We start from the raw sequence: 26468 nt of genomic DNA, 5'->3' as shown, positions 1-26468 counted from the left end.
TGTTTATGTGCATTCAGTCACTGCTACCAACAGTCTGATGGGCAGCTTGCATGTCGAAGTGATTCACTGTGAATGTTTTGATAAAAAAAAACTAAAAACTGAACAATCTGTCAAGTTTTTACAACTTAAAAGATATCAGATTGGAAGTGAAAAAAGTGGATTGGTGCATTTCTAATTGAAATATAATGCAAGAATCTGTGTTTGACTCAGTGTTTGTTTTATGTAACTTACACTCCACTGAGAGCTTCAGAACCTCAGTCCACGGCCGGTCCTGGGTCTTCTGGTCGACCAGACAGGTCACCTCTCTGCCGTTGTCCTCCGCCGTCGGGACCAGCCTGTACTCGCTCCGAACCGTCACCGTGCCGTCCGGCCCGTTCGTGGAGCTGGTGGAGTGGTTGCCGCCGACCGATGCCAGCCACTTGATGGTGGCGGCCGGTTTCCCGTCCGCCGCCTCGCAGTGGGCCACCATCACCGACTTGCTGCCAGCCTGGACCGTCACGGCTTTGGCCGAGTTCTTGGGCTTGGCTGGTGTCGCAGAAAATGGGGAGAAGGTGGGAGCAAAGAGGGGAAGAGAAACCGTGGCGATAAGAACACAGATGGTCCAAAATCCAAAAAGAGTGGCACAGAATGAAAAAGGTAAAAAAAACAACAAAAAAAACAGTTTGTGTAAAAGAGTTGAGAAAGGAAGAAAGAAGGAAAAGATGGGGAGAAAGAGGAAAAAATTATCAGTTTCATGTGTTTATACTTTCTCTACTTTGCTTTAGCTTTCAGCTTGAATTCAAAGATCAAATCAAGAAATATTGCATGATTTTGACTAATACTTTGGTGTTTTTTGTGATTATTATCACAAAAAACACCAAAGCAAACTGATAACGCTGCATAAAAACGCACAAAAAATATCTAAGTTAGAAAATTTTACAAAAAAACTTACAAAACCAATTAATAAATACAGTAAATATTAAACTTTTATAATCATTTTAGGGCATAAAAGTAGTAAAATACCACCAATGCACCAACAAAGTTTCAATATAATACACAATTATTACAACAGAAAACAATTTTGGAAATTGAATGCCATATTGCAAAAACACTTTAAAAAAATGCCACATTGAACCACCAAAACTTTACAGTGCTCTCTTCTTTTGTTTGGACCCTGTGTTTTTAAATGTATTTTCACTGCAGTAACTTAATCTCATAGTGGGGGAAAAATCTTGAATGAGATCATTATTGGTATTCCTGCTGTTATACTTTTGCTAATAAATTAAATAATTTTTTTTATAATGCCCTTAACATCTTGAGATCTCAAAGGCCCTCTAAACAATATGCATTTGCAATAAAAAGATCTATTAAGACAAATGAAACACATATTAAACCAAAAGATTGTTTAAAAGTGAAGTACAATGACCAAATAACACCGCTTTGCTCCCAGGGACAAAAGAAATGGCTGCTTTCTCACATCAAGTTCAGCTGTCTGCCAGCAGCAAACAGTCTTCACAGTCTGACCTTCAAGGGAACACAGGAACACTTCAGAGCCAAAAGGAAAAAATGCTGCTGTTATTTCTGTCAGTCCAGTTTGGGTTTGTTTCCTTTGTGCAAACATGACCTGCTCCTCTAAAAGTGACCTGTTCTTCTGGAAGTGTCACAGTTGAACAAAGAAGAGTTTTATAGAAAAAGTAACTCCTCTAGTAAGTTAGTAAAGTTGATTTATAAAGCACATTTTGTTGAATCAAAGCCAAAAAGATGCTGTACAAGAAAAATCACAACCAAAATGAACATAGTGAGAAAAGAAGCATAACAAAGAGTAAAATCATGACATAAAAGCCTGAGAAAACAAAACAGTTCTCAGCTGGTCCTTAGAAATCCTCCAGTCAGAAAAGTAAAGCTGCAGGAGCATTAAGACCCACAGAGTGAAAGCCTGCTTCACACAGGAAGACCTTTACGCCAATTTCCTGACAATCTTAAGAATGCCCTGATTATCAGGATGGCTCTTAACTTAATCTTAAAAGAGATTTCTGTGGGGTGAGGCGTGTTGAGAGAGATCTGGTCCTGTTTGGACATTGGGATCTCTTTGATCTAAAATCAGGGATATTCAACATGTTGGATCATCTTGACTCGATTTCACAGGGTGTGGTTTCCTCCGAGGACGAACAAGAACACGACCTGTTGAATGTGACAGAAACACAGAGGGGATTCCAAAATAAAGACAAAATAAATGCCCTGGTGCACCGGAAAGTCCGGTGGACAGAGAACTTCTGTCCTTTTTCTCTGTTAAAAATAGTTCAAACTATCACCCCTGCTTCTTCCCAGTCAGCCATGCTTGTTTACGCTGAACTCATGTTGAGTTCTGTGAAATTTGGCGTCTGGTATGTGGATGTATGTGTGTGAAATCGGTTTGTGTGTGTGTTGTGCTCTCTGCCATGTGATTGTATTGTATGACAAAGCCTGTTATACCTGGGATTTTTTTATTAACGTGTGTGAGGTGCGTCAGGTTTTGAAAATCGGCCGACAATTTTATATTCTTGCTGTGTAAACCAGGCACAGCTTCCAGACCTGAAACTGATGATCTGTCCTGACTGGTAAAAACAGCATTACAGGAATGCAAATGCGATGACACAAATGTGTGAATAATGTTCTCTAGATATATATTTAAAGTTCCTGAGCTAAAACCAGCCACCAGAGGTGAGAGGATCTCTTTATATTCATGCACACATCTCTGTATCCTTTTCAGATTTGATGCATAACATATAACAAGTGGCATCTGCAGAGTCTGGTTTCCTTACATGTTGATATAAAGTTTGGGCAAATAGTTCCTTCAAATAAGAGGATTTCACTTTGATTAATCCGAGTCATTCAGGTGTGTGGGAGCACATTTCCAACAGGCTGTCTTATCGCTGCAAGAAGAACAGCAACCATCTGGTGTCTCAAACATACAGCTGTGTCGCAATAAATTACAATATCCTCAAAAAGTTGCTTTTTTATCTCAGTCATTTAATTTTAAAACAAAACTCAGACATCTATAGCATGGAATAGATATATTTAATCTTACTTTTGGTTAATTTAGATGATTCTTGATGAAAATCTTAAAACGTACGTCCATGTCCTGTACGGTCTGCGCTGATAACTTGGTTGCGTCTCTTTGTGCATCACTGCGATGTGACTTGGGGCCGATGAGCCTCGGTTCTGCTGAGGCCTTAATGAAGCTTCTGTTGGTTTAATAATGACCTTCGTCAGCTGTGGCGTCTCGTCTTCCTCTTGACAATCAACCAGTGATGCTCTGGTTACTAGAGCCAGTATTGGTACTTTTGGCATAGTGAACCACTGGCAAACAGAAATGTTTTTAACATGTAATTTCTAATCAAATTAAATTAAAAACATCTAATATTTTCCCAGAGTTCACGCTACTTTTGTTTCATTATATTCCGAGAGATGCCCATCTGGCCTTTCTGTCACAAGCAAACTTGTAGTTGACGGAAACACTTCAGTATATTTATTATTTGTAGTAATAAAGTAATGCCCTCTATGTGAACTGTTCATTTATCGCCTCATACAAACATGATGTCTAAAACCCTGGATCATTATTAATCCACACAGCTCAGGTCATCAATGGCATAAACTTCAGTTTTACTGATTGAGTAGATGGATGTGATTTAAGGCGGCATGTTTCACTAGCAAATTTCACATGGATGTCTGTCTACATAAAAAACTAAATGATCATATTAATGGTTAGACATAACATCTTGATTAAATGACCTCCAGTGTCCTGTTAATTCAGCAAAATCCTCATTTATTCCCATAATTGTTATGATTTCATACATTTTCAAGCTCTGCTTCTCATTAAAGATCATTAAAGCTGTTATTTCCTGTTTACTCTTTTCCACCAAACTTTTTACTTCCACTAAACTTTCCATGATTATACTTGGATACAGCAGCAACCTTATGCATTATTGTGTGGGTCATAACATCAACAGAATATTTGTGTATTAAAAATATTTTTAGAATTGTTCTGATTCAACAGTTGAATTCTGATCTACTTTAAGCACCAATCAGACATAAACAGCAGAAGTAGACCACTCTGTGTGTAGAGGAGCCATTTGTGAGTTTGTGAATTAAATGACCAAAATAAATCACCTTTTCAAATGGTATCCTAATTCAGTGATGTTCACATGTAACTGCACCGTTGGAGCAGTTACTGATAATCACTAAAAGATTTTACTCTAAAGGATCTTTGGCTCAGTCAACATGCCTGTCGGCTTGCTGATAAGCAGTTTAAATTGGACGGTTTATTGATGGAGCCACATCTCATCCAATCCAGAATGAGATGATAAAACCTTCCTCATTTTCAGTTTTTTTTCTTAATTCTGCGCTGCGCTGGTGTTTTGGAAGAGACGGCTGCATTTCCCTCTCTGATGTGAGCTTGTCAATCACCTGCAGCTCTGACTCTGGTCAGAGTTTGACATCAGAACCTCGCCTCTGGCTTTGTGCTGCGTGTCATGTATCACTTCTTTGATACCAGCATCAATGACACGTCGAAGCTGCTGCCTGCTGCGCAGATTGGCCCCCGTTTCATCATGGGGTTGTAAATTTTTCAATCTTGTTGAGTTCTTATAGAAGAACTGCCAGAGCCCAGACGTTTGGCTCCACCTCGCTGACTGAACCGTCTGCCGAGGTGACAGGACAGCGAGCCGTCACGGATGGAGAGGAAACATTTCAACCTTGCTCCCCGGAACGGACGTAAAATAAGCCAGAACTGCTATTGTGAGGCTCTTGTCAAGATGAGTGACAGAACCAAGGTGGAGACGTGTAATTATTGGAGATAATTAAATTCTGGAGTGTGGTAAAGAGAATCAGTGTCATAAGAAGAACAGGGGAGCGGCACCATCTGTCCCATCTATATGCAACCCAGAAAGAATTTCAGTTTTTTTAAGTTACATTCCCACTACTGCTTGAATTTATTATCAAATATTTTATTATTCCATCTCCTACTCCTTCCTGTAACCCTCTATGCAGGTGACTTCAGAGTTGCTCTGTAATAGAAAAGCACATGCAGAAATTGTCTCAACATGAGGGCACGGCACTGAGAACACTAATAAAACAGGTGAGAAATTGATAGAAACGAGACAAAGCTGTAATTAAATTATGTAACAAATGCAGGGTGAGATGGAAAAATGAAGAAATATGTTTAAAGAGTCACAGAGCAGAAAGGATGAAAAAAAACAGCAGCTGAATGGCTTTTGATTGATCTGGAGGCTTAAAGACGTCAGGAGAATCTGTCCGTGATGCTTTCCGTGACGTTGCATCCAATCGAGCAGCTTCGACTCTTTACCTCAGCCTGAGGTTTTCTATCAGCACAGCAGTTAGGTTAAACAAACAGAGCTCACTGGCGGCTGGAAAGCCCGCTTATATTTATTTACACCGTTTTTTCCTGTACAAACACTGCAACACATTCTAATAATGACTAAAACCCACACAGGATTTTTGTGATAGTCTGAAAATACACTAAAAAACGACTACTGATGGTGTAAGTTTATCTTAAAAGTGTGTCAAAGGCTATTTGTCAGATTGGATGGTTAATCTGACATGATTCATCTGATAAAATGAAATATCTAAAGTAGCATCACTTGACAGGCAATAATTAAATTAAGTTTATTTATATGACGCCAATTCACAACTGTAGATTCAGCATAATATAAAGAAATATATAATAAGATCAATCTAAATACACACAATATCATAGTTAAACAGTCAAGTTCAGCTTATTATGATTATTGGTAAAAATGTAAGAAAGGTAAAGCTACTATCCCAATAACATTTGCCTAATAGAACAAATAATACAGAGTTTAACCATTTTAAGCTTATTCTCAGCCCTGCAAGTAAAATCAGTTTTATATATGTGACAAATTTTGAAATGTTGCTCAAACATCACATTTAAGGGAAAAAACAATATATTTTATAATCTTAAAGGGGAAAAACAAACATTTCCAGATAACTGGATGCTGTAAATAGTGAACAAAATGTGGATTTTGAGGGAGAAGTTCTGACATACTTTTAATACTTCACACCAAAGAGGATTAACATTTTCGGATAAGTTTGAGATCGTAACATTGCTACTCATGGTGATATTAGGAAAGTGTGTATAAAAAACACTTTAATTAGTAGGTAAATAATTAACATTATGAGCACATAATTTATGTTAGAACAGGTCAAAGAAGCAAATCATTAAGTCACAAATACGTATATAAACATTGATAAAGACACGGGTTTGGTAGAGAAAACAGCTCAACATATTTCCCAGGTAAAGACAACATGAGCCTTCGCCCTGATGATAACTCAACCATTTCCTCCCCTGATGCCTCCAGGTTAGTGGGCTGCACTGGTGTGTGGCTCTTAAAATTGAAACTGATATGTTAGCAAATCAGATTAAAGCAACCCATGAGCCTGGCTTTATGTTAGCTGGTAAATGTGACCCATGCAGTTTCAGCAAAATAAAAAATAATCATGTAGAACAACAGGATCATGTGGGGTTTTAAATAGAAAATCTGATCAGCGTGTGACGCCTGGTAGCGCGCCGCGTCTTCAGAGCAGATCAAACAAAAGGCTGGGGACACATATTGATGTTTCCTCCCTCTCTCCATTTCTAAACATGGCATCTCTCACCGCTGTACTGTGATGAAGGGCGGTCAGGTGATTTATTCTGTTATTTTCTACTTTGTTGAATGCATTGTCAAAAATCAATACATGCTTCTAGATCCTGCGAAGGCTTTAGAATCCATGTCTCACCAGCTGCCCGGGTTCATAAAACTCTCCCATCAGCCTGACACTCCCCTGCACACATTTACACAGGTTGTCATGAAAACATCTGTTTGTGTCTGAACTCCATGTCAACGAATAACAACACATGAATATTCAACATGGGAATCTTTTATCCTGCATCATTGCATGCGTAACGTTTTGACAACTCATTACTGGCCTCTGGAAATGTTACCAGACGAATAACTTGGGCCCGAGATTAATTTAGATGGCCTCAATGAACCATCCAATCGTCTAAAAGGCATTAATTAGAAATAATTTTTACCGTCATTGACATGCAAGAAGACAAAAAAAGCCACAAAGATATTAGAAACATCTAAAGGTCCCACATTTAAAGGCTATTTATGCTCAATTTGAGATTCCTTTCATGAGCATAAGCTTTCAATCATGTGGTTATTTTACATCTGCAGACGTAACAAACAAAACTAGATGGATGTTGCTATTGTAGTTTTAACCTGCTGGTGAGCTCTGATTCTGACATCTTGTGCTAACTGAAGCATTTCTAGCAATTTGACTTTTAATTTGAAAATCTAAAATAAAAAAAAAAAAAAAATGAAAAGAGGAAAAAGAAGACTACATGGTGGGACAGCTGGTAGAAAAGAAGGTCCTGGGTTCGAATTCTGACCTACTTTAGTCTCCATGGAGTTTACATGTTCTCCCTGTGCATGTCCGGGTCTCTCCAGATACTCCGACTTTCTCCCACATTACAAAAACATGACTGCTTCGGGTCTTGTTTGAGTTAATATATCAGAAAAAGTTTGATTTTAGCCTAATAAACATTTCCTGTTGGGGGAACCAAAGATGCTTCCAGGTAATGTCTTTCCTGTAAGTTCTGGCTCTTTATCCATTTTGAATTGACCGGGACGATCCTGAAGCTTTTCAGTCGTTTTATGACTTTCTTGCTGGAGAAGATATGACTGGGCACAAATTCGTTCCGACGCCAAACTTAAAATTGGACTAAAAGAGATTTATGTGACTGACGAGAAGTGAAATGGGTCAAAATGTGCAAATATAAACATAGCAGCAAAATCTCATGGCTGCTAGAGCTTTACATTGTGTCGAACGTCCAACAGTCACTGCAATATCATTGTGTGCAAAATCACAATCACAAAGGACTGGATGCAAGACTTTAATGGATACAACATTTGATGTGCCATCTATTCATTGTCTCCCTACTGATAATATATTTAGCTAGTTGAGTGGGTCTTCAACAACAGGAGGATTTATTTAATGACTCAGTCTTGTTTGGTGAAGTGGTCTAGTCATAATAACTTGGTTAATCGTCAAACTTGCTCAAGTCCTGATCACGTCCTCTCAGTGCTCATATGCCTCATCGGCGCCCAAAACCTCTTATGCATTATGAGTTTGCTCAGATTTACCAGATTGTGATTTTGTGTGCAACTATAACTAACAGCTTCTGTTTTCAGGGGAACGTTTGTCACACCAAAAAATGCCTTCAGCCACTACAGCTTTATAAGAAATTCAACCAGCAAGCCAAACAAATAAATCCAAACAGGATAGCTTCTGAAATAATTCAGCAGGAAAAAACACCATTTCTTTCCCCTCAGTGAAGTCAGCTCCACTCCATTCACCTGAATGTACATTAACATCCTCGTCTGAAACAGCGGCTGTATGAACGCACATATACCAGACCTCTAATGTACTGCACTCGCCCTCACCTGCAATCATATTTCTGTCTTGCTGGCTTTGCTAAATTCAATAAGATGCAATATATTTGGCTGCTACTTATTACGTGTGGTCCCCATCCAAGATGATATGCCATCAATCACTGCCACGCCAGAGATTTTTTTAAATTCACACTCCAACAAGAGCTAACAAGATTGGCTGGCTGTGCTGCTCTCACCAATAAGTGCTGTTAGGATTATGTATTCATACTAAAATAAGTCATGATACAATCGGGGAGCCCGTGGTTCAATATCCAATACAACGTAATATGATTGGCTTCCAGCAGCCGTGGGGTCTAATGTGATTGGCTCATATGGATTGCATTTCCAAGAAGATAGAATATGACTGTTCTCCGGTGACTTCGAGGTATTCAGTTTGCCAAATGCTTTCAGTCGGGCCAGGTTCAGTCTCAGGGAGTTTGGCACCGCCTCAGATCCACACAAAAAGACAACTGAGCTTTCCAGCAGGTATTTCCCAGTCTGCCTCCACTTGGTGCCAACAGAAACAGCAGTTGGGAGGCTTAGCCCAGATCCTTCTGTGCATAAGCCAGGAAACATCTCCATATTCCTTTTACAGAACCACAACAAAAAATGCATCTTCTGTGTACTTAGTTCTCTGGGACGGATAGCCCTACGACCTACTGACCCTCTGAATAGGATGTAATGCTCTTTAGAAAACGGCCAACTGCTCCGTGACAGACGTCAAAACAACTTAAACACTCCCGTAAAGCTGGTCAAAATGCAAACAGCTGCTAACATAATATCACTTCTATTTATTTGATTTCACTTTAAAAATGGCGGATGCTGCACAAACAGACAAGGATGTGAACCAAACGTGTCACTTTGTCTTAAACCTTTAATGAGGAAAGAAGGACAGCAACCGTCTGGCAGCCCTCAGTAGATTTACAGAGAACACTTTGACAAGGTAACTAGATTAATGTTCATATTTATCAGCAAGCAAAAATAGTCTGATGCAATTAAATATGTCATTACAGAGAAGCTATGGGTCTAATTATTAGTAGCCCTGCAGAAAATGCCTCAAAATTTGTGGGAAACGCTGAAAAAGCACAAACCTGACCCGGTTACAGCGGTTCTGTTAGGAGGAATGGGTCAAAGTTTCAGGAAACTACAATGAAAAACTTAAAGGATAACCAAAATATTTGGTTTACAAACCAATTATACAAAATACAGAAAAAAAAATTATGTCAAATTCTGAAGTACAATAAAGGCTTCTTACAAAACCATAATTTATCTGGAATTTAGCCCCAAGCAATTATTTTTTTTCTAATCCGAGCTGACAAAATTCAGGAAATGCTTAGTCTGATTTATATCATAAACTGAGGGAAAAAATATATTAGATGTTTGTGCAGGAGACAAAATATCCTGGAATTTAATATGAAAAATAGGTAAGAATTTATTCACAGCCCCTGTTTGGAACGATCTTCTTGTCTGCGTCTTTACAATAGAAAAACAGCTTTTTGACCGACTGGTTCAGTGACAGAAATGACTAATAATATGTTCTCTTGCAAAATAAACCAACAAAATAGAAAACAAGGATTCAAAATCCCATCTCTCCCTGAAGAATGAGGGATGAATAAAAGCATCAGGCATCTAGAGAATATTAAACTCCTCTGTCTATTCAGCCCAGGGTCTATTATGTTAGAGCGTTTGTTTCTGCAGAGAGCTGAATGTAGGAGGCTCTTGTTCTTCCAGGACTAATTTTTAATGTGTGCATGCAGCACTTCAGTGAAACAACAAAATGAACAGTTTATTATTTAAGCACGAAGCCTTCTAAGTTTTTATTTTTATTATTATTTTGGAGATGAAAAATCTCCGGCATCACTCTCTTTTGGACAAGGCAAATGGATAAATAGAAGAAGCCGTCTAAGATTACAAAAAGAACGTGTCGCCTTTTAACACCCACTCAGTTTAAACTACAGAGACGCCAGCCAGCCTCAGTGGCATTTTTCTACTACTCCCATTATTGGCTTTAAGTGTTTGCTGCTTTGCAGTCTGCTGAGATCTGACAATGCAGAGGGTAAAAGTGAACACTGAACAAGCACTTGGCATCTTAGACTTTGCTCCTCAACACATATTGTTCACTTTAAGTATTCAAATACGCTACATTTGCTTTCATAAATTTAATTTTTAAGGCACTGAAGGTTTTGAAATTGTGCAAAATAAAAAAAAACCCCTCATATTTTCAGTCTTTAAAGTATCCATCACCAGGTCACAGTTGTTCCCTCTACTATAATGGAACTTGTCTGTTCTGTCCCTGAACCGTCCCGTTAGCTATAAACCGTTGGACGTCTCGTGCCATTTTGTCATTCGTTCCAGTTCTAGCAGGAGTTCCTGCTCTGCTGCTTTGTGCTCATCATTAATCTCTCCTGTTGGGTTTCTGTCCTGGTTCTTGTCGGTTTCCTGTCATGTTGGAGCAGATGGTCGCCTACAGAAACTTGCTTCCTGTTAGAGTATTATATACATAATCAGGAAGGGGGACTGAATCCAACTTCTCATCACTTATTAAGGAAGATTTTTTTATTATTATTAAATCAACATGATAATTTTATTACACTTGTATTAAAAATTCAAACAAGATAAATATTGGTTTTGGCTATCAAACTGTAGCACTTTAGTTTCAGAAACACAAATTAACCATCAACTAACTTCCACTTATTCATATTAGTTATACATTAATTCTCAATGAGTCATTATTAAATCTTGTTTATTACTGCAACTGACAATACTACAGGTAATATGACAAATAGCAAACAGCTAATTATGGATTATGGTCTATTAAAGGTAAAGAGATTGTTGCATATTAAATTTGATCTTAAACTCTGTTACATGTTTGGAGGTAATAGTTTTCCTACCTTAACAGAACCTACAAAAAGGTTCTGTTCTCATTCAACAAACACCAAACGACAGCGGCAGCAGCAACACTCAGGTGATTCTTTAGGAGTGAGAATGTGTTCCCATTCCCAAAGTGAAAAATAGTTATAGCTAGTTGTTTAGTAGATGTGCATTAGTGAATAAAAACTTCCCATAAATAAAATCCAGTCTTTTTTACGTTTTGTAGAGTTATTTTAAACAAAAAGCTTTTGCAACTGACTGGACAAATTAGCTAATTTAAAAATACAAGCATGGTGGTGGTTTACTTTCAAGATGGCGTCGCATTAGGGTCCTGGGTAGAGCATCATGGGAAGCAGTGGCATTGTATCCATTGTCATTGTAATTTACTGCCTTAATTGTTTGGACCGCAGCAGAAGGTTCTGCAGCTAACATCCTGGTGCCAGATACTGCAGTACACCTTCGGGGGTCCACAGGCTTCCACGCCTCAACAGGTTTGGGCTGTTTTGGCAGCAGAACGGCGACCGAAGCAACATTAGGCAGGTGGCCATAATGTTGAGCCTGATTGGTGGATGAAATGTAGTAAAGGCAGCTCCCAGCGTGCATGAAAAGGTTTCACCGTGCCAGAACATCTATTGCTTTTTTATCTTTAATTGTTTGTTTTGCTGTCATATTTGGGTTTTAAAGTAGAGAACAGGTTCATAAAAAATTATGTTTTATTTTTAATCTTTGTTCTCTTCCTTTAAAAAGAGAGCTTGCATCTCTGTGTAATAGAAAAGGCTACAGAAACATTTATTTCCAACATGCTGCAAGTTGTAATTTTTAACAAACTGCACCAAATACAGAAGGAATACATATGCTTCAGTCAAAAACTAATTACAAAACATCCATTTTAAATATCTGGGCAGGAGGAGGAAGACAAAATGCTGGTGAAGCTAAATCTATGCAGTCTTCATATAACACGTGTAAGTGATACAGTAGGAAGTTCTGTAATAAAACACCTGCAGGTCATCTCATCTTCCAAATTACCCTCTGATCATATCAGATCAACACATTTACCCAAATTACCTGAGAGTCTTCCTTCACAGTCTGAAAGCGAGTTGGAGAAACCCCAGGAGTCAAATCAAGAGTATTTCCAGGAAATCCTTATATTTTATGCAGCATGTTATCAGGATAAACCCAGAGACAATTTGGCAGTGCTTAACTTTAGCCTTCTAAGACTTCAGGTCCGTTGGGAACCGTTTTGTTTTAAAACGCAGAGATAATCAGACGGCGGAGAGGAAAGATGAACAATAAGAGGAAGTTTTTCAAAGCCTCTCCAAAGCTCCGCTGACAGAAAGTACAAGTCCTGTGGAGGATTTTGGTGCTTTAATCATTCACATGTGGGCCTGGCATATATCTATCCATAAATGAACGACACAAACAGCTGTTTGTGGTTTGGTATGCGTACTCACCGAGCATTATGAGCGTGGTGGTTCCCTGCTCGTTTCCAGATGGGTACGTAGCGTACTCGCAGGTGTAGCGCCCGGCATCGGACATGCGCAGGTCTTTAATCCTTATGGACGGGATCCTCAGGTTGTTTTGGAGAAAAATAACTCGATCCTTAAAGGCCACGTTGGGAAAACTCTGCCCATAGGTGGGGTGGTACACGGCAATGTTGTCCCTTTGGCCATCAACAGGTTCCCATATCCACGATACCTGGGAGAGCAGAGTGTTTTAATAAACACTGGAACATTAATGAGCTAATTCAAGGCAATGGAGTGAGAATAAAAGTATACAAAATACTTTTATTTTGCATAGTCAGTTTATGACTTAAAACACAGTTTAAGTCATAAACTTAAACTGTGTTTAAGTTTATGACTTAAACTGTGTTTTAAGTCATAAAACACAGTTTTATGACTTAAATTTGTTTTACATAATTAAATATCAATAAATAAAAAATGCCAACAGGCCTTTTCGGGTTTGTTTGGAGAACAAGGACAACACAACTGAACCACATTTAAAACGAAACATTTTATTCAGTGACTAAATTGAATTTGATAGACCAATTACCCAGATAAACAGATTTATAGAAACCTTGATTAAAAATATCAGTTTTACTAAACTGTGAAACGAAAATGTTACATTAACAAGAAATGTAAATGGATGATAAAAAAGGAAGAATCACCCTCAACCACCTCTGCTGCTAAATTAACATTTTGCCATTTTACGGTTTATTATTACAGTTTTAACTACATTCATTGTTATTTTGATGCAGAGGAGGTTGATAGAGTGCAGATCAGAGTCGGTTTCACAGCGTGGACAGCCGACGTCAGAGAATCCAATGATTTATGTTTACATGTGTAGGAGGTGGAGAGTAAAAGGCTCTTAGCTGCTACTTTATAACCATCAAGTGGCTTCGCTTAAAGCGACACATTTCCCACTAAAATACACTGAATGGCTTACTTATCCAGTCAGCTGAACATGTAATCAGAAAGACTTACCAAACCTGCCTTTCCATCTGCACCTTGATACGGAACAGAAAGTCTACATGGATTCATGGAGATGAAATGGGAACATTTACAACAGTTACATTTGAAATTGTGTGCAAACAGTAAACAGAACACAATAAAGAGTGGTGCTGCATTTTTCAAGAACTTTGAACTTAATGGCTTCAGGACAAACTTTAGCCTCTTTAAGCAGAAATGACAAGTGACCCTTATAGGTAAGCGCTTGGTGACTGCTGTGTTTCATTGTCTCTGTGTGTTTTCACATGAGGGCAAAGTTCCAGCTACTGTAAATAAAAATATCTGTAAATAAATAAATCAAGTCCTCAGAGAGGCGTCATTGAAAATGTATGCCTCTGCTTCAAATATCAGAAGTCAAGGCTCAATAATTATTTAGCGTTGATGTAGCCACCTCATAAATAACTTCTAACTTTGAATCTCGGTTCAGTACAGGAGCAAACAGAAGTTCAGGTGCTTTTAAAATATGAAGGTGAAACTGTTATCAGCTGAAGTGTTCAGACAGAATTAGGACTTGTGTAAGGTGACAGCAAGTTTTAATGGGCAAATTTTTACAGAAATCTGAGAAGTAAAACATGGAAATATTGGAATTAAAGAGTATTTTTTAATTCTAATATGAGGATCTGACCTCATTTGAGAGAAAGACAAAAGTAGGCAATGAGCTATTTTAATATTAGCTCACAATCTCTCTGTTTTAGCATAACGTATAAGACTAGATCCAGAGTCTGCGACTCCAACCCTCAGGTTTGACTCTCCTGCAACTTTTGGATGCGTCCTGCTCCAACACACTTCAATCAAAAGGCTGAATTACATTCTTTCCATGTCAGCAGGTTTTGCTAAGGCCTGGTCATTAATTATTCGTTTGATTCAGGTGTGTTGAAGCAGAGAGGAAAAGTTGCAGAACAGTGGCACTCGAGGATTGGAATTGCATTTATTGGCTGGAATAAGCCTAATAAGTCTCTACACAAAATATCTGGATTGGATTGCTCTACAGGACAACCTTCAATCATCTGTCAGCTGCTTGGATTCTTCAAGGGAGAGGACTTTAACTGTCCCATTTGGATTATTCTATAAAGAACAATCCAACTTGGTGAAAGCAGCAAATTTCCCATCCATAGAAACATTGAATCTGATCAAAGAACTGTAATGATGGTGTGTTTGGGACTTTCACACCAAGAACCTGACATGTATTCACTGACATCTTCTTCTAAATGTATCTCATAGCTTTACTGATCCTTTTTTAGATTTCTATTCCTGCCACATATCCTCCACATTCAGTTCATTGCAGTACAACTTTGGAAATTTTAGGGATTTTTTTTAAAGAAATGACTTAAATAGATACATTTTTGATGACACTCAAGTTACTGAGATGCACCAAAATTAGCCAAAGTGGTAAAAAAGAAAAAAAAAAAACACTTTGGGTAAGGGGACATAAATCTTTTACGGGACTGAATGAAAGATTTGCTTTACTTACAGATTCCCTCTCAAGGACCATTATAAGCTTTTCTTTGTGAGATTTCTGATTGTGACAAATATCGATATCTGCAGAGACTCTGCCCTGAGGGAGAACACTGTGATGCTTTCCCACATTGATTTCATTTTTCTCTGCTGTTTTCAAAGAGACAGCCGAATATTGGCTAAAGTGGGAGTCCAGGAAGGAGAGGGAATACAGCTCATCAATACACATTTAGCAAACATCTAAACGAATGACATCTGAGGGGGAAAATAACGCAGAAACAGAGGGGGATACAGACAGGGATGCAGACTCTACGCCACATATCATCTCAAATTAGGAGATGAGACTCCCTGTTCAGTTGTTGATTGCAGTGAAAATAAAACACAGGACTAATAAATCCATGTGCAATTTCAGATTTTGTATATGTGAGCAAATTACCTATTGATTCCAACCAGCAGCCTGAGGGCAACAGATCCCTAAAGATCCAACTGAACTAGCAAACAGCTCATTTATGTGGGGGTTTATGTATTCTATGAAATGTACTGGAAATGGGCAGGAAGTGGCGAAAACCATCACAGCTCCTGCAGAATTAATTAGTTTGCTTTGTTTACCTCTACATAGCTGCATGTTTAATATCTGATTGTTAATGTCAGTTTTTATAATACGGCATTCCTCCGGCTAACTGTAAAAACTATAATGGAAACATGTTTTTACATCACACCAGTTTGTATAAGAGCTTTTTGTATGTACTGGTCTTCTTGGACATTGCGCGTTACTGTGTGAGCAGAATTATCCACGTATCATATTAATTCATTTCTAATTTAAAATAAACACTGCAATTGCGAAAGTCTTACCATTTTACAACATTAGCAGGATAACAAAAAGTTTTGCACATATTTGTAATGGAGAAAACTTGATATAACCACCTGGGCTCCTCAGATAGAAAACAGTTTTCTACTTAGCTTTGAACACTGTACACTGTCAACACACCAATGCACAGTTCAGCATTTGGGGAATTTTGTGCAGAAAATAACTTCAATTTACTTGCAGGTTTTTTTTTTTTGTTTTTTTGTAGAGCATATCTAAAATATTCTAAATAAAATACAGCTGGGAAATTGCAGACATTTTTGATCTCTAGCTCCTGTAAATAATGGTCCATTATAACTACAAAAATTGAGAATATACTGAACTGAATTCAATGTAGGATTGGACATATTTAAATACATATTTTGGGATATAAATCTGTTTCATAGAAAGTACCTTTAGATTATTTTTAATCTAAAATAAAATAAACTTAGGAAATGAGAGATCGTGTATGTAATTTCATAATGATCGTACATTGGATGTTTTTATGCAAATCCATTAAACTCTGTGATGTTTAAGGTTTAAATTTGTGATGGAAGACAGACATAAATAATGCCAAGTTATTTCCAGAACTCGGTGATGTTTCTGTACGTGATAACAGAGCCTGCCAATAGCCTAATATAAAGTTTGTAAAACATGATTTGTTGACCAAAGCATTTATTTAGTTGACCTGTGGAACAGACTCAGACGCGTCGCACCGTTTTGTTGTCTGTAGCTCAGAGCAGCTGTTTGTTTTAGCAGCAGGGGTGGATGCATGCACAGACTCACTCAGCAGAAAGAGGACGCCTGAACAAAACACCAACTAGTGGCACCTTTCCATGGAGGTGTGGGCGTGTTTATTTATGCTGCAGAACAGAAGCTCTGCAGTGCATCTGCTAGATTACATTTATTTCCCTATGATTTTTTTTTTAATTCTGTAACATCAATGCCAAAGGCTGCGGTTTTCCTTCTCATTTCTTGTCTGCAGCTCATTAGAACATTGCTGCCGAGTTGAATCTGTTACATAGGCAGAAAGTTCAGTAAACGCAAGGCTCTTTGTTTTTCTTCCCACATATAGTTGGTAGGTTGATGCTCCTGGTTCTCCCTGCATTTCTGTTGTTTTTCTGTCCAACTTTTCAAATGGTTAGAGGCACCGCCCATACAGAGGCTGGTACTGGTTCTGCTGGAGTCAGAACCAGTACCAGTAATTTCTCTCTACTGTACCCGGGTTTTCTCTGGATGCAACACTGTGACTTTAAAAATCTTAGATGTCATCATCATTATCAAACTGAATTTGACTTTGTGTGAATTGCTGTTAGATTAGATTGGACTGAACTGTCAACAGTATGAATAAATGTTACCAAGTATTTTTAGTTAAGTTTCTAGTGAAAATATCTTAGTACACTTGAAATAAGACAAAACTTACAAGTAACTGTTTAGGAACTTGTTCCAAGTTAATTTCTTAATATTAATTTTGAAAAACAAAAGGACTAGTTCCACTTATTTCACTTGTATCATGGGAACATGTTTTGTTATTAGTGGAAAAAATCTGTTAGTGGAACCAGTCCTCCATCAATATGAACAAATATTAATCTAAAACAAGCTCAAATTTCTTGTGAAAAGATACTTGTAAGTTAGCACACTTTAAATAGGGAAAAATAAAGTTATTTGCACCAGAAACTAGACCAAAAATACTTATGATTGTGTTTTTGCAGCGTGTAAGATGAGATTATTTGTAATATGCTGATAAAGTAAATAATTTAATCTAAACAAAGTGAATTTACAAATCTTTACTAATTTGACATTATTTTTCCAAAGGCTTTGGGTCGCCCATCTGAATCACTGATTTGCTGAGTTCCAATCAGCATCTTGACCTGTGAGGCCCACAGACGGCTTCAACAAACATCCAAGTCAAACACGAAGCACTGGATGCAGAGGAGCTCTGGATTCTAGATCAGCGAAGATGGGCTCTCTGGAGTGATGACTCACACCTTTCCGTTTGGTAATCCAAAGCATAAATCTGGTTTAAATTAGCTTGGCTCTACACAGAGACACATTCTGAACAATTTCAAATTTTCAACTGTGTGCCAACAACTTGTGGATGTCTCCTTCCTGTACCAACATCACTGTGCACCGGCACAGAAAGTAAAGAGCAAGCAAGACTGATGTGAAAGATTCTTGAGAGGCAGAGAGTCCAGAAAGAAAACCTTCGGGACGAAAAAGAACAAACTACAAGCCAGATCTTCTCGGCCAACATCAGTGTCTGATGACAAAACCTCTGAAAAAGCTGCCACATTTTTACAAAAACAGACTCGACCTTTTGGACGGCATTGATAGGAGAGTTGAACCTGCATTAAAGCTGGGTTGTCATTAAAGGCAAGGGAGTTAAAAATGTCAGTCTGGTGTTTGTTGGGCCATTTTCTTGTCTTATTGAAATTCTCCGTTTTGAATTCAAGCATTTTAAATCAAATCTTGAAAAATGATGCTATCCCAGAATGATTAGAGGTTTGTAGCAAAGAATCACGTTTAATATGTGTAAATCGTTAAAACAAATCAATGTTCAGAAAAGTCTTGCTTAGTTGTAGCTGAGGCTCTGATACTTTGTGGAAAGACTGCAGAATGCAAATTATGATTTTAATAACTACTTACAGGTTAAATAGCATTAAAGTGCAAAATAAAATGAAGAGTATTTTTGGAAATCCTTAGAGAAAAGCTTAGATTCACAGAAAAATTGCTTTGTGTGGATGTTGCTGTATAAAGGGATCCACCAGTATGTTTTCCACTCATCCTCTGGTGCTTCATCCCCCACCCATCTGTTGATGGAGCCTCTTAGAGCCAGCTTTTATTCTGCTGTGGAGGCTGCTCAGGTTTCCACAAAAATCTGCTCTTTACCTCTATAAAAAGAAACTCTTTTCAACAGAACGTCGATCTCCTTTCAGAAAAACATGTTTATTGTTGATTCTTTGAAAGTTTTTGGGAGATGGAGGAATCTTGGCCCCAAAATAATCCAGTGCTCTCTCCTTCTAACCTTTAGAAAGTCATCAAAGCCAAAGCTTTCAAAGCTAATCAAAACAGTGTTGGTTTTTGTGCCAACCTGTGTGAGCTTGGTTAAACTCCCTCCATCGACGAATTCACAGCGCAGATCGACAGATTCTGTGGGATATGCCTCCAACTCTTCCTCCACTCGCACTTTCTGAGCAACGACACCTGCAGCAAGAGAAAAGGGAAAATCAGGATTTGCAAAATTCCTCTAAATTCAATTTTTAACCATTTCAAAATGACTAGCAGACTACGAATATAGCGTACGTCTGGAGCTATAACTTAATTAGAGATAAAAATGTTTGGTAACAAGCCTCGGGGAGCATCTCAGCCAGTTTTTTTCATCTCAACACCTGCTTATTACAGTAAAAATCACCCACAGGGGGCTGGCGCTAGGGGGCGAGCCTCCAGGAACGCCACGCCGCTTGGGAATGTTCTGCTTTTGATGGAAAAGCAAAATCAGCTTATAACCCCACGCAGGAAAAGTTCTGCTGAGCAGCACCGGGCAAATGGACCTAGGTAGCTCCACAGAAAACAAACAGGGAAGTCGTCCTCCTTGAACTTAAAGGGAGCAGCAAGACAAGAAGTCAAACAGAGTCTCAGAGCTCGGCAGGATCTGGTTTTAATGAGCAAGTTTAGAAAAAAGGTTGAAAATGTATCACTTGTGCTTAAATTTGAGCAGAAACACCATCAAAACCTGAAAACTGGAGAGAAATGATTCCCTTGATTAACATGCAGCTCCGTTGTGTGACTGAAGGAAAAGTTCCAGATCATGACGGATCTCCAGAGGAATCCCCCATCAGAAACATTCAGATTACAGTTTGTTTTTTTTTGTCAGAAAATCAAACTTCATCCCACTTTTCAAATCTTTGGACTTTGGAGATGCATATTCTTTTCTCTAAGCTCTTCTCTTGCAGATGTCATCTTCTGGTTATTGGGCTTCAGAATCGAGAAATTTGGGTCAATCTGCATATGTCTTCCTGAACTAGGCCATCTTTTGCTTTACAACAGGAATTTTTATTCCAACCTCCTGATCTTGGAGATAGATAGCTATGGACAGCTATCTATCCATAGCTGTCCATGGATAGATCCTTGCTCTGCCATCAGGAAGTAACTGGGGATGTTTCGATCCAGTATTGATATCGGAAATTGGTCCGATATAAACCAAAATCTATTGGATTTGATCGGACTTTATCTAAAATGTCCGACAGAAGCAAGCCGACAGAAACACCAAGCTTCAGCACTATGCTCCACTAAATAGTCAGCCCCAGCATATTTATCCATCAGCGCATGCGCAGGTCAGGTGACCTCATCAACAGTGTTTGCTAAACAAAGCCAGTGTCGACACAGTGGCAGTACTTTTCACTAAAGACCGAAAAACATGTTAGAGATGAGCCGAGTATAAACTTATCAAGCACAGAATCAGGGAAGTTTAATTAGACAAACCTCGTCACACGTTGGAAGCAAGCAAGAAGACTTTGTAAGACCACTGAAGAAAAAAACCTCTGGCTTCTTCAAACGACAAACTCTTTGAAATTAATCTAAGAACAATCCTTCACATTATTGGAGAGCAAAACAAGAGAGAAAGGCTCTTTAGCACACAGTCAGCTGTCATTAACGAGGACAGCAACAAATGATTGACAGCGCAGCATGTCTTCTTCTTTTATTAATGGCGGTTGGCAAACAACCCTTTAGTGTACAGTACCGCCACCTACTGGAGCTCAGAGTGCCGAAATACTTATCTTACAAACAATCTGCATATTATGCTCTTATTGCTAAAAATTGAGATGAAGCCGTAATTTAGCTAACTAATTATCTATTTCTCTAGTTTTCTCTCTGTTTACACTTTGTTTTCTTAATATACATATTTTAAACCTCCGCTTTCAAGCTGGTTATGACCCGTCAGCGTAAAATGCAAATACTCAAAATGTCTTCTTAGTTTACGATTTCCATCAGTTTATAAATTTGAGTTTGTAAAAAAATAGAACAGCATCACAGTTCTCCTGGGAAACCAAATTTAATTTGTTAAAGTCAGCCTAAGTTGCTTTTAGTGTCTGAAGTTGACATTTCCTGACAGAATTACAAAATAAAGCTGATGTAGAGGATCATCGAAAGATCTGAATGCAGAAAGGAAACAAAGTTCTGTGAATATTCAGCCAAATTCTGCGAAAACAAAGTACCAACAATCACATTTAATGCTTCTTTTCTGTGTTTCTACCTTGTGCTAAATAAATTCATCATAATCTGACATTAACTGTTGCTGGCTTTAAACAATAGCTCATCATTTTATGAATTAATCCTCATCAGGAAGTTTCTAACCAGCAAAACTAATTGCTGCCTCTGCCCTTTGTTCAGAAATGGCACATGTTGCAGAAACACACTGTGTGTACTTCCTAAGATTAATGCACCATAATGAACTTGTTACACTTTAAATTAGGAGAGGAAGAAAGAAAGTGACTCAAAGAGAAAATGAAAGAAAAGCAGAAAGAAAGAGGAGGAACAAGAGGGGAAAACAGAGAAGTTGTAATCCTTTGTGTGTGTGATCCGGTCCAACAATCTGCCAGCATCTGGGAGAATAAAAGCCACATTTTCTGAGGAGGTTTTCATAGTTTGGGGATGACAGTCAAATCCCTTTTTTTGTTTCTCACTTCAGTAACTTCTACTGTAACTCTGGATGCCTACTTTCTGTTTCCCCCTGCTTCTCTGACCTCATGCGGAGATCTGCACTCCCCGCCACCAACCCTCTGCAGACCCAGTATCAAATCCAACCAGGGTCTCCTCTCCTGCAGCTCCCCTCTCAGCCTGCCTCTGGGCCTATAAAGATAAAATTATTGCTCGGAGCCGGCCCTCTCACTCTCCCTGCAAGAAAAGGGGATAAGCGCTCGCTAACTGCTCGCTAACCCCGGGTGGTTCTGCTGAAAAAGCCTCTTAGTGTGCGAGGGATTGATTAGGACAATAAGTTACAAGCAGCTGCATGGAGGTGAACGGGCCGGGGAGGATTTAGGCGGCAAATCAGCTGTAAAACACAGTCACACACACAAAGAAAATAGAAGAAGTGTGCACGTGTGCCTCAGGCGATGCCGGGTTACGCTGGATTTACAGCATGCATGTAGCCGCATGACTACAAATACGTGGAAGAATGAGGATTTTTTTTTCACCGTGAAGTCATATGCATGCTTAGTGGTGTTGCTGCATGAATAAATCAGAGCATCTTCACTGTAATGTCAGTAGATGAGACAGACTCAGACTCTGAAGCTCAGTCTTTACCCTGAGGGGGCAATAAGGCTCCCACTTCCATGTAATTCAGACAAACACATAAAATCAAACCTTCACTTTTTAACCAGGTTTTACACAAAGAACCGAGATTGCATCAGCTTTTTATATTTCCTCTTTCCTCTCAATTAACTCATCAACATAAATCCTGCTAATCCCATTAAACTGATATGAACATCCACACACACCAGAAACACAAAAACAGGCACGAACTTTTAGATTATTTGAAGATGTCAAAAATGTATTTATAGCAAAAAATAATAAGAGAAAATGTGCTGTAACGTCGGGAAAAGATGGAGAGAAATAAAGCAGCATGATATTAAATATTGAAAAGAATTAAGGAGTAAAAAGTCAGGAAAAGTGTAAAAGAAGCTGGAAGGAAGGAAATTACAGAGACTGATAAATGCAACAGAATAAAATAACAGCGCAGAAAGAAAGTGAGGACAAAGATTTATTAATGTAAAGGGCTTAAAGTTATGACTAAGGCAGAGAAGACTCAGGGGTGGAGAGACAGGAAGTGTAGTTGAAAACGGTCAAAAAGAAGAAGCAGAAAGGGATGAGAGTTAAAAGGTGGAAAGAGACGATTAAGTTCCTCAAACTAAACCCCAGAACAAGATCAGGATAGAGAGGTTTTCTATTATTTATGCATTCATACCAACCAGCTGTAAAACATTGTTCTTACTAAAGAGATGCAAAATGTCACTTGTTTTCTCTGAAAAATTATCATTTAATAAAATGCATTTCCTGGACATTTGGGATTGAAAATGAATAAAGTGAAGGGTTCAAATGGCCCGTATGGAAATGCTTCGGTAAGAAATGAGGGCATAACATTTGCAAAGCCGAATACAGAAAAAAAGATCTGAGTCCTGGACTAGACTTGTTTTAACATAGCCAGATTTAAAATGCATGTCTTACCACATCGTTACAGGTTGTGCACGTAATTTGAGATGATGCCCACAGAGAAAGAAAGACTGTGTTGGCTGCTCCAGCTCCCTGTCTTTCCGGGTAATTTGAGCCGCTGGACTCGCCGTTCTCAGGGATCTCCGGACAGCAGCTGATCTAGTTCTCCATCTTTCAAACATAATTTCTATCTTTTGACCATAAGGTAGAGTTGAAACAGCTTCAGGCTCAGCACTCTTCACTACAGCAGACCAGATAGACTGATAAAGCTTCAGCACATCAGGTGTGAATTTGTAATTGAACTCTGATGTTCTACAAACCTCTGCCTCAGCTTGGTTGAAGTGAACACTGGCGCGGTTTGAATGCATATGTGAATGCCAAGCGGACCGGAGACTGCTCCAAAATTAGGAAAAGAATGATAGCGCAGAGAATTGGGTAAAAACAACCAAAAGAAATGGGAAAGTCTAGTGCCAGAGAGAAAAATGGCTTGGGTTCTTTTACCAACGATGAAAAAGAAATCCTACTATCACTAAACTTAGATTCCATTTAAAAAAATAAACCGCAGCAACTGAAAATGGAATAAATGTTGCAAATTTGGTCCCCGACTGAACCAAGTCTACACAATAAAAATCAACAGAGCCCATATCAATGACAAACATTACTCATACATGTCCCAAATATACATTTGACAGACTCTTTATGGTTGTCATGCAGAACTCTAGATGGAAACTTCTTTGCTTTTCCTCTCAGCACGAAGCCAGTGGCTGTCGTCATCCAGCTTTAACAATCGAAGTCTGTAATTCAACAAAGACAATTATTGGAAGAAGGATCTTTGTCAAATGAAATCACTGGTTGCCTTTATGCTTTTCAGAAAGAAGGTTAAACATATGCACGACGAGCTGTTGGGGAAATTGGTGTCAATGCACCTCAATAAACCTTATCTATTCCATCCTTTCCATTATAACCCCAATGATCCCACAATTTGCCTCCCATTCTACCGTTGCTTCAGCTACACGGAGTGGAAAGTCGAAGAGGGGAGGCGGTTAAATGAATGGCCATACTCTGCCTGCCTCTGCGCTCTGGAGAGATGAATCACACTTAATTGACATTTAGAGGCTTGTGGCATTTGCCTGTTTATGCGGCGCTTCCCCGTGTAGACGGCGTGCAGTGTAAACAGGAGGAATATGCTGATGGGGTGCTCACTCATCCACATTAACATCCAAATCACGTACTAATAGAAGGCAATGATGCACAGCTGTTTTGTTTTGGAGGGTTTTTTCCCCGCTGTCAGCCTGTCACCATGTCACATGTGTCAGATTGTATCGGGGTGATTTCCAGCAGCTGTCAAATGACAGAAAGGAATAAATATCTGGATTTAACGGCTCAAACTGAAGCTACAGCAGGCAGTGTGACATGGACTCAGAATTTCAAAGGATTTTAATTTGTTCCTCTAACTAATTGCATCAGATTTGTGGAGAAAAAAAGCCTCCATCCAGGGACCCTGTGCTGAAATATTTCTTCCGCTTCACTTCTTTTTGTTTCATGGATTTTGCTGTTCAGCTGCAACTATCTCCACAAAAACGCCCAAAGGTGTTCAGCTGGATTCCATTCAGGCAACATTCTCGGCCAGATTTTTTCTCTCTTCAGAAACTCTTGTGTGAATTTTGGCAGCGTGCTTCAGTTGGTTATCAGAGTGCAGTGTTGCTCTTCTGCCAAGCTTCTGCAGAAGCATTTAGGAGTTTTCATTCTGCTGTATCCTCAGGCATTCGGGTTGCCATGGATACAGTTCAGAGCGTCAACTCTTCACTCATGTGGTCCCACAGTATGACACTCCCTCCTCTTTGCTTCAGGGATTGTAGGGATTTATTAGATTTAAAGTTTTGTGATAATGTCACACAAACATGCAAAAAAATATTCACTAATGTTTAAAAAGCATCTGTTGTCATCACAAAACAGTTGGAGTTATGAGATTTAATTACACAAATTTAGTCACCAATAAGGTGACTTTAATTATGTGCATTAGCGTAAAATGGGACTGAATATAGAGACATATTGAATAAATCTGAATATGTATAAACATTGTTTCCATTAAGTCCATATTTCTGAATTTAAAATGTGCTTTTCATTGGGGTGATGTAACATTCTAATCATGTCGTGTTTTCATTAGCTGCAAGCAGAAATCATAATTAACAGAGAAAAAGGCTTAAAAACATCAGCGTGTGTGGAATTAATCTGTCTGTGTTTCACTTAGTGATGGAGTTACTGAAATAGATGAGCTTTCTAATAATGTTCTAATTTATTGAATATGTCTAAACATATCACTTTTCTGTTTTTTAAATGAAATACCTTTATTGTTTTTCTATCAGTCCGGTTATGCATCACTGTGTTTAAAATCCCACAAAAATGCTTTAACGTTTGTGGCACAATCTGAAAATTTCTAAAACGACACTGTGGCTTAAAAAGGTCCGGATGAGAAACGCATGTTTTCCCATCTAATATGCTTTTTCAGCCACTATGACGCCTGAGAAGTAATTGGTAGTTGGTTGTTCAGCTAAAAGAAAAGACCATTTCAGTTTCAATAGTGGCAGGATTGGCTACTTTTCCTCCCATCACATCTCTGTGTTCATCCAGCAGTAAAACGGCGTCTGCCTCGGCAGAATGGCCCGCTACACGGGGGTTAGCCGTGCAATCATTTGACTCCATCATATCTCTATCCAGCAGCTTTTTACCAGTCAGGAGTAACTGCAGGCTGACGACTACGTGGCACCGAGAAACAGCTGTGGAGAGCGTCAGGCAATCAGGTTTAAACAGAGCTCCAGGCCATCAGTATGAGTGTGCTGTTAGAACGTTTTGGTCGCTGATCCCAGGGGTTGTGTGGCTCATCTTTAGGAGAATAAAAGTGTTTCAGGTGAGAGTGGGGGGGGGGATGAAAGCGAAGATTCAGGTGACAAACTTAACTCTGGCAAGATGCTCTGCAGATTATTTCTGACCTTCACACACAGGAAGCCATCCACTCCACTGTTGGTGTAAAAATATCCCTTACATGATTATCTGGTGATGCATTTAATTCATCTTCATTTTGAAATGTAATCCTGGAAACAGAAGACCACA

The 26468-nt window shown here is 38.8% G+C and overlaps 1 protein-coding gene across 3 annotated transcripts in view; it reads right to left on the bottom strand.

Annotated features, from left to right (window-relative positions):
- Positions 1-26468, bottom strand: part of pvrl2l (PVR cell adhesion molecule related 2 like) — a 311115-nt gene that overhangs the window by 150866 nt on the left and 133781 nt on the right. For all 3 annotated transcript variants that reach the window (XM_007559979.2, XM_007559980.2, XM_007559982.2), the window contains exons 2-4: positions 19240-19352; positions 12797-13040; positions 232-525 (exon numbers count right to left, since the gene is read on the bottom strand). In XM_007559979.2, the coding sequence (XP_007560041.1) occupies positions 232-525; positions 12797-13040; positions 19240-19352 (651 nt within the window). The remainder of the gene's footprint in view (positions 1-231; positions 526-12796; positions 13041-19239; positions 19353-26468) is intronic.

Source organism: Poecilia formosa, unplaced genomic scaffold (assembly GCF_000485575.1).
Source record: "Poecilia formosa unplaced genomic scaffold, Poecilia_formosa-5.1.2 Scaffold112, whole genome shotgun sequence".
Lineage (NCBI taxonomy): Eukaryota > Metazoa > Chordata > Actinopteri > Cyprinodontiformes > Poeciliidae > Poecilia > Poecilia formosa.
This window is presented reverse-complemented; position numbering and strand designations above follow the sequence as displayed.